Source organism: Pinus tabuliformis, chromosome 1_1 (genome assembly GCF_031772625.1).
Source record: "Pinus tabuliformis cultivar Carrire ecotype Pingquan chromosome 1_1, CPIR1, whole genome shotgun sequence".
Classification (NCBI taxonomy): Eukaryota; Viridiplantae; Streptophyta; class Pinopsida; order Pinales; family Pinaceae; genus Pinus; species Pinus tabuliformis.
In genome coordinates this window covers 288,591,915-288,604,636 of record NC_142297.1, presented here as the reverse complement: position 1 = coordinate 288,604,636, position 12,722 = coordinate 288,591,915, and the positions used below count along the sequence as shown (strand labels likewise).

Below are 12,722 nucleotides of genomic sequence, written 5' to 3'. Positions count from 1 at the left end.
AAATCACTTCGCCCTTAATGAGGGGCTCCAATTCTTCTTGATCTATGTCCGAATATAGCACGGGGAGGGCCAAAGGCCCATGAACTTCTGATGAGACCACGATTTGATAAATGCAAAGCTCAGATCTGAGCTTGAGGAGCCTTGATGTCAATCTTCAGAATGTCATCTATCTTTTTCACAAATCAAGAGGGACCAAATTTTTGAAATTTAGGGCCAGAGGCCACCAAAGAGTTAAAGGCGACAATCTCCCTTGAAATGGGTGAATCATGGGCCGACTCAGCCATGAGAGGTTATCTGTCTAGGAAAGGGAAGTCACAACAGATCAGAAGGAAAGGGAAACAGATTGGAGGAGAGGTCTACAAACCAAAGGGGCAGGGAACCCAATCTAGCAACGATCAAACACATGCTCGGCACAAAGACTCTCCATCAGCTGGTTCAACATCACTTAATACTTCATTTTTCATCTTAATTTTACATCAAATTTTATATAGAGATATAAAATAATTGAAAGTAAAAAAAAATAATTTATTTTTCTGTATGTAATTCCTTCAAATGTAACGTTTAAAACAAAAATATATTAATAACAATATTTTTTTTTAATATATATATATTCTTGATAAAATCTACAAATCTTTTATAGGATCAAATCTCTTTTCACTTTAAAAACATTTTCATCTCAAGATATTAGATTCCTCTCAATGTTTGGTAGATATGGAGTTAAGATGAATCTAGGCAATTTGGAGCTTGGTAGATAGTTAAGATAGATCTTGGTTATATATATATATATATATATATATATATATATATATATATATATATTTTGCTTCTTATATATACATGCCAAAAAATTACAAAGGGTAAATTTTTTACCTTATTTTTAAAGAATTTTTAACCAAGTCAAAATGTTTATATAATATAACATGACATAACATTACAACATCTCTTGCATACTAGCCAATTATATAACATGACATAATATTACAACATCTCTTGCATACTAGCCAATTATATAACATGACATAACATTACACCATCTCTTCAATACTAGCGAGAAAGGATCTCTCACACTAACATAATTTTATAGCAACATTATATAGGGAAAAAATTAATTTAAATTATTATTATTATTATTATACATTCATATATAATTTATTCCATTCTTAATGTAAATACATATATAATATTTAAAAAATATTAATAATTTTTTTTTAATGTAAATTATAAATTAAATATTATTTAAAAAATGATATCATATATATATAAAAGTGAGTTTAATATAAAAAAATTCTTATTTTATTAATATTCTTTCTCAATTGTAAAAATTCATATTGTAATAATAATATCATTTAAAAAAAATCAATTAAAATAAAACCATCTTAAATAAGTTATATTCAGCTTGAATACCATGGTTCAATACCATGAGTTCTGATACCATAAAATTATTTTTATATTAACCTTTTTTTACCAATTAAAAATGTTTTCACATAAGGTTATTTTATTTTTAGTTTTAGTTTTATTTTCACTTAGTTGCATTTATTTTATTTTTATGGACTTGGTCAAAATGTTAACATACAGGTCATTGAGGTAAATTTAAGGCTCTAGGTTTTGACAACCCATGATTTTTCCAATGATATTCTTCTGTAAGAATAAACACACGCACATGAGTAGTCTTTAAGTGCAACTTTTTGGAAAGTTTTCCAATTTATTTTCCGATCTTTGACCACAAATATTCGGGCCAAAAAGTGCTACTTAGTAGCTAGTACTTGCCGCTTAGTTTAAATATAGCTAATTGGAGTATGAATTGTTATCAAGGTGTGAGATGATCAATTAGAGGCTTCATAAAAAAATAGAAATGAAAGTGAAAATGATGTTAAATATTCGGGCCAAAAAGTGCTACTTAGTAGCTAGTACTTGCCGCTTAGTTTAAATATAGCTAATTGGAGAATGAATTGTTGTCAAGGTGTGAGACGATCAATTAGAGGCTTCATAAAAAAAATAGAAATGAAAGTGAAAATGATGTTTTTTGGTGAGCGAAGCTTTATAACTTTGTTTTTTTGGCACTGTTTGGTTCAAATTGATATGGAGAAACTTGGTTGCAACTCAATGAGATGTCAACTCCAAGAAACTTGGTTTGCACAACCAATTGTCTTATGCAAAGTTCATGGGAATTGAACATGATTGATATAGAGTTTAATGCAATTGTGTTTGTGGCAGTGAAAACATGAGAATATGAAACAAATTTTTTATTGTTATCACTCAAATGAACACATGTTAATTAATATTTATGAATATTTCGTAATAACAAATGAAATCATAACTAGCATAGCGATATCAATAAAATCACTAGTAATTATAGATGGATATGATAACACTTAGTTTCTAATCAAAATACTTAGTCCCTAAAGTATTCCTGAAAATAAAAAATAAAAAATTTAAATATTAAAATAAATAAAATATATCATTAGCGCTTTTCAATTTTTTTTCTAAATATTAGTAGATTAAAATGCTTTAACAAAATTCATAAATTAACTTTTTGCATGGTAAATGAGACCATTCTTTCGTGTTTGATTCGAGGAAAGAAGATAAAACAACTTCTGGAGTTTCAAATCCTACTCCAATCCTTTGACCTGCTATAATAATAGACATTAATCACAAACACACAAAAGTAATTAAAAAAAGCCAAAAACAAAACTTTTTGAATTCTTGAATTCAATTCTTGTTATAAGATCAATTTCTTGAATTTTTGATATACTTGGAGGCAAAAATGATAAAAACTATGCTTAAATAAAACAAATCAACAAAGTTAGGAAAAAAAAATGCTTACCAGATCATAAAAACTAGTAACTATACATCAATAAAACTTGAAATTCATAAATAATTATCATGATAGTTATTAATTAGAAAAGCTATGTGTAAACAAGAAAAAAAATTATGATTAATGTAATTGGTAATAGAGAAAAAAAGAAAAAAGACAAAAAAAAAATACAAGCCTAATTAAAAAGTAAGAAAAAAAAAAAATTATTGAATTTTTTTTTTAAATTATTTTTTCCTCTTAAAATCTTAAAAAAAAAAACTAAAAAAATTAAAAAAGTTTTTAATTTTTAAAAAGAACTAAAAAAATTAAAAAAGTTTTTAATTTTTTTTTTTTTTTTTAAATTGAAAATATGGACAAAAAAATTATAATAACTAAGTGGAAGTTATTAAAAAATCCATGATAAAACATCAACCAATCACCTTACAAATAAATAAATTTAAATAATAATAAAAATAAATTCTCAATATTAAACTATGAATAAATGGCATAAATTTTTGGTTAAAATCAAGGCAAAACTAAATCCCTAATACCATACCTAGACCTACTATAGATATAATAATAATATCATTTAAAAAATATCAATAACAAAATATAACTACACAATTTAAAAAAAATATATATATATGATAAAAAATTTACCAATAAAATATATATATATATATGATAAAAAGTATACCTATAAAAGTGAATAACAAAATTGAAAAAAAAATAGAAAGTAAAAAATTCTTCTGATTATAAATTTTATATTACAAATAAAAAAATTTCCGCATGTAAATAATATTATTAGAATAAGATAAAATAGAAAATCCCAAGCAAACGCAATCATGGGCAATTATATTATACAAAAACCAAAACCCGTTGAATTGGAGAAACGCAAACTTAAAACCTTTTTCGTGCCGGCCGAGTGGGTTGGTGGGCTCAACTAATTGAACACGAGACTACTTGCGAAAAAAGGTGCCTCGGTCCACTACTTTCGATACAAAGGTTCCGAAGGTCAATATTCAAATGTACACATTTCTACGCTAACCCCATTACATATAAACCAATATAAAGGCCTTTTCCCTCGAGGGGTTTTCCCCTTCCTAACAAATTAGATATGTTTGACGAGGTCTCCAATTTTCATTATCGATTCCGTCCGCCATGCTCGCTTCTTCGAAGCCTCTGATCAAGAGCCTGTATTACTGTTCTGCAATGTTTACGCTACTTCTTATCATTCTCACTTTAGTTGGCTATCTGGAGTTACCGCCTTCATATTCATCAGGGATCCCAAAACCATCAGACCCAACCTCACACACTTCATTCATAGAAGAGCCATTTACAGAAGTACTCACTGCCTTCAGAAAATGGGATGCCAAAGTGGGTTGCAAAAAGTTCAGAGAAGAGTACCGAGAATTACCAACAAATGTTTCAAGCTTGCAAGATCCGGATGGAATTGCCTGCAATTCATTGAATCTGAATCATGTCTCTATTTTGGTTAAGGGGTGGACTTGGATTCCGGACAATTTGAATAACTTGTATTCCTGTAGATGTGGGCTCTCTTGTCTATGGACTAAATCTGAAGTTCTTGTGGACGAACCAGAGGCAGTTTTCTTTGAGACCACCACTCCCCCATTCAAGGTATGAAAGAAATCTGAAATTGTTACAATTAGTGTATTTATTTTTATTTCCGTTATTTATTTATTTTTTAAATTTACCAATTGAATATCACAAGAAATCACAATGCGTTTGATGATTATACTATGCCTGTCGAAAAATTCGATGTCTCTCCAGGCCAAATTACGCCCAAGGGCCAATCGGGTATTCATTAACTAGTGAGAAAGATGGTGTATTAAGCCATCTACCTGGTCACGCTCTCCAGTGGGTCTGCCTTACCCTTGTCGCATGAGTTTGAAAGGATGAGGTCGGCCCAAGTCCTAGGCGATATCCCTGAGACCTCGTACCTCAGCCGAAAGAGCTCTGCTCTTTGCGGTGCAGCTACTCAGGGCATGTTTCTTGAAACACTTAGCAAAATACAGAAAAAAGGGTCTAAGGGAACTTAAATGAAAGATACCTCAGTTGTAAACATAGTTACCTGGTTTGGCTGAACCCAGACCTTTTATACTGGCTGAACTGCTCTGGATCCAACCTCCGAACTAATTTTAAATCCTTTTCCGAAACTTTTGAACTTTTTTCTCAAATCCTAAACTTTTCCAAACCTCAACCTTTTGAACCTTTTTTTTCAAATCTTGAACTTTTCCAAGTCTTCCCCCACCCAAACTTACAAAACTTTCTGAACCTGGGAACTATGGTTCCAGATAAAGTTGCCAGATTCACCTTAACATTGAGTTGATTTGGCTGATATTTGTCCATCACAGACGGGAATCCTGATTTTATTTTTGTTTTTACCTATTTTCTTTAATTCCTCCGTTCAAACCATGGCATTATTCAAAAACAATTTTCCTGTTTGACCGAGGATCACTGCTATTGGATTCCCTAATTGATGTCTGTATTTGTGCACCTTTATGACCTATGATATCTGTTATTGGATTCCTTAATTTGATGAAATAGTTGCTTTAGATATTGTTTTAAGGTGGAAAATGTAGGAATATATTTTTTATTCAGTAAACCTCATGGAAAACCCCGGGGCATTTCCCCGTATTTCGGGATGGTTCGCAATGTAAACCCATCTGAAGTGATTTCAGTGCCTGACCCAGCAGGGATATCAAGTGAGGCACACAAAAGAGACAGTGAGCTTGGAGGATTGACCCTGAGACCTCCTGCATTAAGCTCAGAGCTCTCAACCATTTGAGCTAGCCCACCGGGTGAAATGCAGGAGTACTTGTTTGTCATTGCCAGCCATATTTTAATCACAAACCTTCACAATCCTTTCATCTCATGGGGTTAGGGGTTGAGGGTTCATATTCCTTTCCTTGTTTCCAAATTTGTAATTAAAGTGTTGAAAAGGTTGGATGCAAGGCTATATCAACACCTACCTTACCCTCATTAATTAGTACCATGGTGAAGTTATGTAAGGTGGGTTTTATTTTTATTTTTTATCATGTTCTGTTCTTATACATCTAGGTAATAAAAGGCTTACTGTCCAATGATACAGTAACCTGCTGGTCTTATAAGTTATGACCACACCTTCCTAGGAATCCCTAAGGCCAGACATTTCATAGATATCATACTTGTTCTGCCTTGTGATTTTCAGTCCTCATTGGATTCTCTTTTTTCTAAAGGAAAACCTTGTGGGATCCCCACTCTTCTCCAAAATATCTAGGTTGAGGGTGGCTCATGCCAGTGACATGGCAGCTGGTAATCCCAAAGGACATGACTGAGATTGAACCTGTCACCTAAGGCCTCCTCTTTGGCAACATGCCTTGGGCAGATGGTTCAAACTTTGACCTATTGAACTATACCTTGGGGCTGCCCTCATTACATTCTTTCTTTCATAGTAAAATCATTAACTTGATAGTTTAAGAAGGATCCCAATTCGGTCTTTTGGTTGGGAATCCAAATCCAGAAGGTTTAGGCATAATAGCCACCTATAGAAAGGCTGGCTGAGGAAGACAAATGCATTGTTCTTTAATTTTTTTTAGAAGTCCTACCATTCATATTGAATAATCAAACAAGAAGGCTGATTAGAAAGGTAGACGAAATGTGTGCCCTCCTTCAACAACTAGCCTTTGCAGGCCTCCCAAGCCACAATGCGAATATGGTTTACTAATAAGCATGGAGTAATGTTTGAACTTTGAGCTGTGAGCTTCACCAGGTCAATACCAAAAAATAAATCTCTGAAAGAGACATTACTTATAAGCCCATAACAACTAGTGATGTAGCTGTTTGAGACACCTTGGTTTCTCCAAGTTTTGTTTAGATCTTGCCAGCCATGCTTGCTTCTTTAAAGCCTCTAGGCTCTGATCAAGTCCCTGTCTTACTGTTTTGCCATGCTAACTCAGTCACTTATTATTCTTACTTTATCTGGGTATCTACAGTTACTTCATATTCCTGAGTCCCAAGACCAGCAGACATAACCTCAGACATTTCATTCATTGTAGAGACATTTATAGAATTTGTTACTTCCTGCAGAGAATGGGATGCCAAAGTAGCCTGCAAGAATTCAGAGACAATTACAAAGAAATAACAACAAATAATTCCAGTTTGGAAGATCCGAATGGGGTTTTCTGCAATTCATTGAAGCTGAATTAACTTGAAGCCCTACTACGGTTAGTGTATCTAGGGAACAAAAAGATCTAAAGAAGGATGACATCAGACCTCCAAGGGGAAGTTTTACCATGCATATTGCTAGATTTCTAGTGTAAAGGATCACTAAGATAAAACATAGGTTTTATTACCACAAACACTCATCCACAAGTGCCCTCAATTAATTTGGCCCTAGCTAAATGCCCTAGTGGTTTGCCTTAAAAGGCTTAGAAAAATAGAAACGAAGGAAAATGTTTAGTTTTTCAAACTTTTCGATCAACACAAAGCTTGCCAATGCCTAAACCTACCTGGATAATGGAGTCTTTAGGGTGATTTCAAGAGATGAAGGACAAATGCATAGATAAGAGTGGGGGAGGAGAGGGGTAGATAATTTTTTTTTCACTTAAGTAAACCCTAACTATCTTTTTTGTGAGGGGAGGAATTAAATAGGAGAAACACACTAGGAGTCTCCTATGGATTTCAAGGAAGAGATATTAAACATGCAAAAATAATCCAAGATTTTCCATAAATAATTTGCATTTAGACATGGAGAATAGAAAAACCCTAGCAATAATTAATTACATGTAAAACAATGAAAAATCTGCAATAAACTTACAATTCTTCCATGAAAAAACCTTCTTTCAATCCCAAAAAGACATCTTCAAGACATAAGCCAATCTCCAATAGCAAAGGCACCATAAAAATCACATCTCCACAAGTAGTGAGTTGCACAAAGGCTAAGTCGAGCTCTCAAGAAGAGGTCAAAATACAAGTGTGATGATGAATAGAGTTAAGGGAGTGATCCTCAATATATATGAGGTCTATCACTCACTAATATTAGCCTAGAAGCCCTATAGAAAATTTACTTTTGAATATGAATCAAGGTAATGGGTTACAAGACAACCCAATAGCTCACAATAATAAAAGAAATATACCTCAAAATCTCGCACGTGTGGTTCAAAACTCTCCATAAGTGTGACGTCATGTCCTTTTTGGGCAATAAAATGTTGTGAAAGTGCATGAAATGGGCTACGAGAATGTGCCATCATCATAATCAACTCCATCCTTAAGGGGATGCCCTCAAGAAGTGCCTCCAAGTGTCAAAACCATGCTCTGGGTTCCCTACGTCACCTTCTAAGGCGTTAGAAGTGTGATGTGGCATCATATCTCTCTAGTGTTGGGTTCCAAGTGGTTGTATAGGCCTTCCCTTGTCATCCTAGGGATGACCACCATCATTTGGACTTTGGAACAAGACATGCCCATCAAATAGTGTCAAGGCCAGCATGGGGGCATGTTGAGTCCGCTAGGTACATCATCCAAAATCTCCAACACCAAGCATCAACGTTTTAACATCTAGGGGTGCTCTGAGGTGTCAATCATCTGTTGGAGTAATCTCTTTATTTTTGCTTAAAAGATTAGTCTAACAGTAATTACAGAAATGCTCTTTCAAGGATTGGTGAAACCTTAAACCTAGGGTTTGATGGAGAAAGGTTGTCTCTAACCCAATTTAACCCTAGTTTCATTTCTGAATTGTTTTGATTTCATATTATTCATATTTGGAAGTGATTTGTACCTCGCAAAGTGTTGAAAACTGTCTTACTTTGACAGGGAGATTTCTGGAGCTTGACCTTAGGGGGATTAGCCCTCTTGTCTATGCAAGTTCGATTCCAAATTGTTGTAGCTTCTTATTTACATGCATAATTTCGTTGTTGGGACATTATTTCACTCCAAACTTAGTGCCCAAGTAAAAGCACCCTATTACTATAAATATTAGTTTAATAATGGTCAATTAGGTACTAGACTTGGGCATTAATAGAGTCAATTGGACTTTAGTTTATTTTATGGTTTTTACGTCTTATTTCATTTAGTCTGTATTTCGGCCTAATCTAACATTCATAAAGTGGATTGACTCGAATCCATTGTAACCAATATAAGAATGCTTTTGTTTTCTCACTATTCACTCAATCCAAAGAACTCTTTCAAGTTTTCCTGGTTTCTTTGGTGCTATGTTTCTGTAATATGGTATCAGAACCATTTATTTCACCAAGTATGCTCTTCTCTTGCATCATATGATGATCTGTAGAATCAGAAAAGAAGGATTAGGTTAATGAATGCATGAGAGTGTGAAGACCTAGGGACTGCTGCTGGCAGAGACAAATCACAGGATCGCCAACGTAGCACATTAAAAAGCCAAAAGGGTTTCACTGAAAATATGTATTCCTTCATTTTTTTCGAAGCAATGTCATCTTTTTAAAATTCCATCCACCATACAGTGTTTTTTACCATTGTTTCAAGCCATCATTTCCAAAGATTGTATGGAAAAATCATATGGCATAGCAGCGCAATCATATGGAATTGCTTTAAAAAGTGCAGATAATTTTTATTTACAACCCAAAATATCTTATTTCTCAATTTCCTTGACAATATAGACAAATTGGAAGCAGATTGACACTGTTTTTGTACTATATTGGTTGCCCAAATTTGCAGATCTGTAAGTTTTGGCTATTGATTTATTAATTTTCTGCAGATCGAAGGAGAAATCGGTTCTTTTGATGCTGGTTATTAGTAGATCTGATTAGTTTTTAGCCATTTGGGGGCAGATCTATCTAGATCTTTCAAGTTTCAGCTATTGTTACGCAGCTCTCAATAATTTTGGGCTGATTTGGGGCAGATTTCTCACATATCTGTGTGTTTCTCAACAGTACATGGCTGCTATAGCTATTTAGAGACATCTATTTTTTCTGCACTCTTGACTTGTATATGGCTTCATTGTCCAAAATCATGGGAGAATGCAACCAAATGTTTTCTAGGAAGAACTGCAACACGTAGAAACAACATACGTTGGGCCATTGGCCAATTTTGAACACAGGTGTTTGTCAAACATCATTCTTAGCAAGGACACAAGACCCACTGTTGCAAGTAAAGAACCAGACAAGTTTGATGGCTAAGACAAAGAAGTCATAATGCTGATCAAATTGTCTGTGATAGATGAAATGCTTCCTGAGGCTCAGGGAGGGAAGACTTTAGCAGCAATTTGGAAGTACTTGAAAGATTTGCATGAGACTTCAGACAAGGGAGAGCCTTCTTTTTGAAGAACATGGTGTTTTCGATTACAATAAGTGAGGGTGCATCCTTATAGGAACACATACTCAAAATCAAGGACATCCAAGAACAATTGGAGGCCATTAGGCAAAAGATGGAAGGAGGACATGGTGGTAATCATGTCAAAAAGCTTGCCACGTGCTTATGAGCACTTCATTGAGACCTTTGACACCACCACTATGGATGTTGACCTGAAGTTTGGAGCGCTTTGCAATAAGCTCTTACATCAGGACAGATTAATTCTGGAAGGTACAATTCAATAGTTGCAATGAGACAAAGGGTTGCGAGCAAGCCTTTGCAAGCAATTTTAAAGGCAAAGGAAAAGGGGCCATGAAGAAAGACAAGAGTATCAAACCAATCACTGAATCTAAATCATTGCAACTAGATCAAATCAATCCATAATAGATATATACCATCAGATCATACCAATGCGCAACCATTCATCAATATACCAAACCATATATTGTTCATCATCACAGAAGCACAGTTCTTGCAAACCCTAATCAAACAAACATTAGAATGTATACACTATTGCTCTGAAGCATTCCCGCGTATATACGCGCTTTCTCTGTACCAAACTCGCATATAGATCTTAGTTCACTGAGTACTAAATCTGAATTACTGTAACATTGAATCATGTATTGAATTAATCATTGATCACTGAATCCATCATTGTAGCATCATTATCAATCAATGTTCCATTCCACAATCAATTCAACCTTATCAACACTATCAAACACAGATCATCATGATAGAGACATCATTGACAGACAACAAGAAATAAATGAGACACCATCAACTATAAACATCAAGCATCAGTGCAAACCCTAGTTTGTATACGCTACTTCCACAAGGCATATTTGTGTATGTACGCGCTTACCATACACAACACCCACATACAGATCTTCACATACTGAAAAACATTTTGCAAAATATATACACGACCCTACAAGAACAAATCCGCATAAGTACACGACTATTTCCAAACACACCTGCGTACAAATCTGAAAACTTTCACTGCAAACACAATTTCACATTGTGCAACCTTTACTCTCAATACTGCAAACTTCTGAAAAATACATTTAGATTACAGTGTTACTATCATCCTAGTTTCATCATTGTTATTTGCAATGAGTAAATTAATCAAGCATATGTGTCAACATATCTTCAAATTTGAGTCCTCTCCATGCTCCTTGGTGCACACCTGTTCCAAATCAGATCAAACATGTATAACCTATTACCACTCAAATCAGCAGGGGACCTAAAGGGGTTCCTAAGGGTTCAACTGCTAGGTTCAGGGCAACGGTGGAGGCTTAGCCCACTGTCACCACAACTAAGTCTTTCTGCTCTTTACGGACTTCCACTAATGGGAGGAGTCCCGGTAGTGTGGGGATCACTTGTAAAGTATATGTCAATGAATAGGTGGAAGGTGACCCTAGAAACCCTTTCTCGAGGATGGAGTGAAGAATGGAATTTGCTTGCTCTTTAAGCAAAGGGACTTGATCTTCCAAGCGTAAGGGGTGAGGATTGGACGGTTGAGGGAGAAGGAATAGACTTATGGACGAGGTTCTCAATCCCTATAATCCTTGGGAAACTTGGATTCCCAAATGGTCCTTGACAAATAATCTTTATTGAGAAGTGGGGCCACATAAGGCCAAGTGGATCCAACGCAGGTTCAAGGATGGAATGCAACAACCAATGATTTTCCTATCCTGGACAAGGTGACGGGAAAGGACCAAACAAGAATAGTTACTTCAAAAGGTTGAATTGATCCTGTTGAGGTCTAGCCTTGGGGATGCCTAGGAAAAATTCGATCCTAGAGCTAGGGCTTGGGATTCGGGGAGATTCCACCATCAGAATTGCCTCAAATTTGGAGGAGAGGGAGGGCACCCATCAGCACAGTAGCTTGTAGGAGATCAAAGTTTTTTCTTGGGTCAATTGCTGGGAAACTGATGCCCTAGGTGACCTTTGAGGGATAGACCTGGGAAAAAGTGATAAAGGGAAAAATGGTGAAGGGGATGACCACACTTTTTTAGGGATCAGTGCCTAATTCACTTAGGGATATGGAATCAAGGATGATGATGAGTAAGAACTTGGTTTCTTGATCAAGGAGGTCCACAAAGTCATTTTCATCCAATGTTGAGAAAAATAAAAGAAAAGTGACCTTCAAGCATTTATACTTCAAAGCAAACGATGCAATCTTATCAAGATAAATAATCTCTAGGACATTTCATTCATATAACATTGGCTCATACATTAAATTAGTTAAAACATGCTCAATTATGCGACAACTAGCTTTAATTTTAGCAGTATGCAACAACAAGAATAATAACATCAAAATTTACTTACAACGTCATAGAGTATATCCAACCAGCATTTTGTTTACAAGACAAATCTCCAAGACGAGATAAATAGCCCAAATCAATACATCAAAATTCATCAATCTCCAAAAAATATCTTCCAAGGAAAAATGCGAAGTTCTCTATATTAGAGAGATCCCAAGTCAAGTGATGATACAAATGAATGTATTTAACATCAATATATAGCCTCCTAAGGAGTTTGAATTAGCCTATGGGCCTACATTAGCCCGTAATGATAAAATAATGTGCAAATAAAACCCTTA

General features: G+C 34.7%; 1 protein-coding gene across 1 annotated transcript in view; it reads left to right on the top strand.

Annotated features, from left to right (window-relative positions):
- The first annotated feature begins 3,860 nt into the window (after positions 1-3,860).
- Positions 3,861-12,722, top strand: part of FUT13 (fucosyltransferase 13) — a 50,790-nt gene continuing 41,928 nt past the window's right edge. The window contains exon 1 of the mRNA XM_089391886.1: positions 3,861-4,432. Coding sequence (XP_089248012.1) covers positions 3,956-4,432 — 477 coding nt within the window. The 5' untranslated portion in view covers positions 3,861-3,955. The remainder of the gene's footprint in view (positions 4,433-12,722) is intronic.